The sequence below is a fragment of the Microcaecilia unicolor genome, chromosome 3 (assembly GCF_901765095.1).
Source record: "Microcaecilia unicolor chromosome 3, aMicUni1.1, whole genome shotgun sequence".
Taxonomy (NCBI): Eukaryota; Metazoa; Chordata; class Amphibia; order Gymnophiona; family Siphonopidae; genus Microcaecilia; species Microcaecilia unicolor.
The window spans coordinates 247,186,473-247,191,849 of record NC_044033.1 but is presented as its reverse complement, the minus strand read 5'-3'; the positions used below and the strand labels follow the sequence as shown (position 1 = coordinate 247,191,849).

General features: G+C 41.1%; 1 protein-coding gene across 1 annotated transcript; it reads right to left on the bottom strand.

The window, feature by feature from the left end:
- Positions 1-3,553: 3,553 nt before the first annotated feature.
- Positions 3,554-4,486, bottom strand: LOC115464560 (olfactory receptor 6N2-like). The gene has a single exon (XM_030194926.1). It carries the CDS (start codon positions 4,484-4,486, stop codon positions 3,554-3,556), a length of 933 nt encoding a protein of 310 aa, XP_030050786.1.
- Positions 4,487-5,377: the final 891 nt, after the last annotated feature.

Below are 5,377 nucleotides of genomic sequence, written 5' to 3'. Positions count from 1 at the left end.
TGTAAAGCACAAAGCTGAAAGGCAAAGTTTAAAACCCACAATATGGAAAACTGAAGATCTATATTCATCCAACCGCACCACACGGTAAGATGATACATCGAGGAGCAATTTTTGCAAAGGCCTCAAGGAGCATACTAGTTGATAAAATCTCAGAGTGGAACACACAGTGGGAGAAACAGAATTATTAAGAGCCTTGAAATCAAGCAATAAGATCTTAATTTGATACTGTATAGGCAGCCAATGAAGAGATTTTAGAATTGGAGAAATATGAAACGAGAAATACCGGTAATCACTCTAGCTATGAGATCTATTTGCATGTAAGTGTAAGTGAACAGAATATCTTTACTTTCATGGGTAAGTTTATATCTACGTGTTTGTTTGTTTGTTTGTTTATTTATTTATTTATTGGGATTTATTAACCGCCTCTATGAAGAGATTCACCCATGTGTTGACAGTAGAATACCTTAGCAACTATTGGGGCATAGCTTTACAAATGCAAAGGGGCATTACAAGCAGACTTGACACAGCGCTCTAGAAATGTTAAGTAGTAGTAGTAGACCCATGTTTCGGCTCTCAGTACGTTTGAGTCAGGAGTCGTGTACCTTGAGTAGACATTTTCTGTTGATTTTGCACCTGTGTGGTGCCTGTTCTAACAAGCTGTGATAAAGGAAGCTTTGCTCAAGATACACGACTCCTGGTGCAGGTGCTGAGCACCGAAACATGGGTCCATATCGATTCTGCTTGCATATTCCAAGAAAATAATTTCAGCATCACCATACGTCTCCGTGGTTGCATTGGAAGGTTCTTAATGCATCCCCAGTTTTTCCTGTTTGGACTTCACACATAGGGTTGCTTTTCCTTTCTTTGGTCCCTCTTACAAGCACCACTTACAGACTACTCCAAGGTTTGGGTATCCTTTCCGCATTTAGGCACCTGTGGTTACCTCAGGTGTATGGCTGTGTGGTAACATAGATGGGCCTGGGCCATTGATAAATACAGCCACACAGAGGGTTAAGTGTGAAAAAACAATCATTTATTTTCATGCAGAGGAATAACTGACCTGTTCCCTTCACAGTTCAGGAGAAAATATATACATAAAGTCACTCTTTATATTCATAAGTTCTCTCCCGTGGCCTGCTCCTGCAGGCCCACACCTTGTACTTGTCTGCCCCTCTAAAAGACAGTCTAACCACCTGGAGTCCCCAAAGTTCAAGTCCTGTTTTGCAATACCCAGCACAATTGGGCCCGGCTATGCCCTGACTTCCAGTCACAATGTCAACCAGGTTCTAAGATAAACTTGACCTACCTCAAATAAGCTTTTGCTTCTAGTAATTCAGGGTAGTAAGGTCTGTTATGGAGCCACTCCTCTTCCCCAGGATCCCCTGAGGTACTGCAGTCAACAAGAACATCCTGGGAGGATTCCTTCACTTGGGGTCTCTCCTTTCCTACACTGACCCAGGCTGCCTGCTATTCAGCGCTATTTAACTGACCAGGAACAGCCCTTGTAATGCATTTAGAGTGATCATTGCTGGATTCTTGGACTAAGACTACCATCTTCAGGATTTCATAGTTACACCAAGATGATGAAGTGCATTGTGAACACCACTTAGCCCCTGAGGCAACCCTCAGTGGGGCAAAACACAGCCAGTGTTGGGCTTTCTTGGTTTGCATGTCAATAATAAACTTCTCTTCATCCTTCATCTGATCTGCTTGTCTTTGTTGCCGATCGATTGCCCTGTTGCTTTCTTGGACTCTTATAAGTAGCACTAATTTTATTGCACTCAACTTCTAGGGATGAATAATGTGGGGGAGCCTAGGAGTTCAACGTGCATGTTACAGAATACTAGGAGGTATGCGCCTACTTGCCAACAGTTAGGAGCGAAAACTTGCACCAGCCTTTGTGCTCATGTCTAAAGTTAGGCATGAAAATGCCAACCTAAACGAGTATTCAATAATGGCATTTCCATGCAGGGCTGCTGTATAGAATTCATGCTTACCACTCATCATCACGGCACCACACGTTTGGTGTTCATTACTACCCCTATATGTATTTTACAAAATGCTCCATGTCTATGCAACAAACCAAGACGGCCCCAACTTGAACATCCCTTGTCAATGGCCTATACAAAATTAGTTTTCTACTGTTTTTATTTGGTACACTTAAATGAAATGAAATAGTGAGATCAGGGCCGTGCAGTAAGCAGGGTAAGCAAGGCAGGGGGCACCGCTGCCCTGCCATCAGCTCACTTGCAAAATCTGTTACCTGAAGTTGTGATTCTCCTATCTACCCTGCTCGCCTTTTCATAGCAAACCGGAAGTGAAAGCAAGACAGTAGTATTCACTGAGGCAGGCAGGCTCTTCAAGTTACTTGAGAGAATGCAACCAGATTGCTATATATGCTTTGGTTTGGGGATAACTCCTCACTCAGGGTGAGCTTCAGAGCTTGAACAGCATTCAAATTAAAGAGAACCTGAAATTTTAAAAGTGCTAAAAATAAGTTTTAAAAGTATTTGCATTAAATCTAATTGCAGAATTCAGGTGCTGGGAGTCTGTACTTGGTTGTCATATGCTCAGATTTGTTTAAATCATATGCAAATTAGTCCGTTTTTGGGAGGTTCTCATTTGCATATTTATGGATAAAAAATGATGGAAATGTTTACAGCCTTAATGTTAGGTCATGGCTCTGATCAAAAGTGTGAAGTTTGATCCAAAAACGGATTTATCTAGTGTTTTTGACTAAAAATTCCCATTAGAGTGTCTGTATGTTAATCTGCATTCAAATAGAGCTCTCTGATTGGATGATCAGCTTCTGTTAGAAATCTGCCCGGAAGGGAACAGAGTGAGACAGCAACTGACCGTCGGTTTGGCCAAGAGAGACATGCAGCTGTGAGTTCCTGTGTGTTGACTGAAATTATAAAAGAGTGCCTGATTATGTGGTAAATGAGAAAATATGAATGAAAAGAGGTTGGTGGAGATTGAAGTTTGAGGTTTGTCTCATGAGAAAAGGATCTGAATATTTCAGGATTACTTGAAGTTTATGAAGAATAGAAAAGGGTGAATTTCAGTTTAAGAGTGTTTAAATCCTATAAGCTATAAAAAGGCTAGGTAGATTTAAGTGACTGTAAGCAAGGAAACCTTAATATTTGATCTGAAATAAATATTTGATCTGAGATAGTTGATCAGAGATAAATGTTTGATCTGAATTATATCCTTTGGTGCAAAGGAGATTAGAAAAAGAATCTTTGGAAACTAAGAGGACTTTGCTCACATTTTGAATTAGCATTCCTATTTTGAGTTGGAAATATGTGAAGTATTATGAAAATACATTTTGCTTTAATGAAATTGCTAAACTTTAGAGTCAGAGACTTATCAATGAGGGATACATACAGTGCTATTTTTTCCTGAGGTCCGGCTTACTTGCCTGCTCCCTTCTGTTCCTGCTCTGCTAGACGGAGGGGAGGCGCCAACTGATAGTCTGCAGGGGGGCACCAGAGACCCTAGGCACGGCCCTGAGTGAGATACAATGTTTACAGGCCACAGCCTATCAGAAGAATTAATGTCTTCCTGTCACCATCTTCCACATGGCATCTCTTATCTCCTTGTTTCTCAGACTGTATATTATTGGGTTTAGCAAGGGTGTTATAACAGAATATATCACTGAGAGCAACCTATCGTAGGCCAAAGAGTACGTTTTGGTCAGCCGGATGTACATGAAGCCCGGCGTGCCAAGGAACATCGCCACCACAATGAGGTGAGTGGCACAAGTGGAGAAAGCCTTCTTCCGTCCTTCTGAGGATTGGATCCTCAACACAGCCTGGATGATCTTGATATAAGAGAGCAGGATGAGGAGAAGGGGAACTGTCACCACAAAGATATTTAATGTAAAGTCAACAAGAATGCTCAATGAGGAATCACCACAAGCTAAGCTCAGCAGGGGCGGCAAATCACAGAAAATATGATCAATGACATTGGAGCCACAGAAAGGCAAACGAGAAACCAGAATGATTTCTGGCAAGGGGCAGAGAAATCCACAGACCCAACAGCCTGCAACCAGCAGCATGCCAACTTTTGATGTCATTACTGTAGGATAATACAAGGGAGTGCAGATGGCCAAGTAGCGGTCATAAGCCATTGATGTGAGCAGGAAGACTTCGGTGATTCCCAGGGAATGAAAACAATAAGTCTGCAAGATACAACCCCTGAAAGAAATGCTTCTCCTCGCATCTAGTAAATTGGAAAGCATTTTGGGGATAGTGACTGCTGTATAGCAGAGTTCCAGGCAGGACAGAGCGCTGATGAAAAAGTACATGGCGGCATGCAGACGTGGCTGGAGCCGGATCGCCAGGAAGATAAGCACGTTCCCAGTAATGATGAAGAGGTATGTGAGAAGGAGGAGAACAAAGAGCAGGTGCCGGATGTGTTGAATGCCTGGGAATCCTGCAATAATGAATTCCGTCACCGTACTCTGGTTGCTGGCTGCTTTCATATCGCTGCAGAAATGACAAGGTTGAACAGTTATAAACTTTGGCACATGCACTAGAGTCAAAGCTGAGGTTTTGACTCAGCTACAATAGCATGAGTGTTAATACTGAATGCAGTTGTACTGTATTTAACAGCATAGTTATCAACATGGGCTACTGATAGGAAGTGTTATTTTACCACTAAGTCGTGCTATTTTAACACAGCTCCTATTTCATCCAATGAAAACTAATTATTAATAACGGGGTTAACAATAGAATAACAGGTCTAAACGGTGGCCCAAATTGATAACTTCTCCTTTTAATTAAAGGAAAAGAAATGTTTATAAAAATTGAAATCGCTGCTATGTAATAAAGTGAGCCAAGTATAGGACAATCAAGCCATTGTGACATAATTGATGAGGTTGGCTCTTAGGCATTGGTGGAATGAGGCATTATGACATCACAATATCAGCTCTGGTTATCAGAGGCTGAAACTCTTCACACTAAGGGGGGACGTTATCAATGTGGCTACCGTTAAGATGGGTTATTTTACCACTAACTCAAGCTATTTTAGTACAGGTCCCGTTTTATGCAAGAGATCTAGTGACTAATAACTGGGGTTCACAGTAAAATAACACATCTTAACAGTAGCCCACATTGATAACTTCCAATTTAATTAAATAAAAAAGAAATGAAACAAAACATAGAGAAGAAAATAAGATGATACCTTTTTTTATCAGACTAGCTTAATACATTTTTTATTAGCTTATATGTAATAAAAATGAGCCAAGTATAGAGCAATCAAGTCATTGTGACATCACTGATAGGGTTGGCTCTTAGGCATCGGTAGAATGAGGCATTATGACATCACAATATCAGCTCTGGATACCAGAGACTGAATCTCTTCACACTAAGGG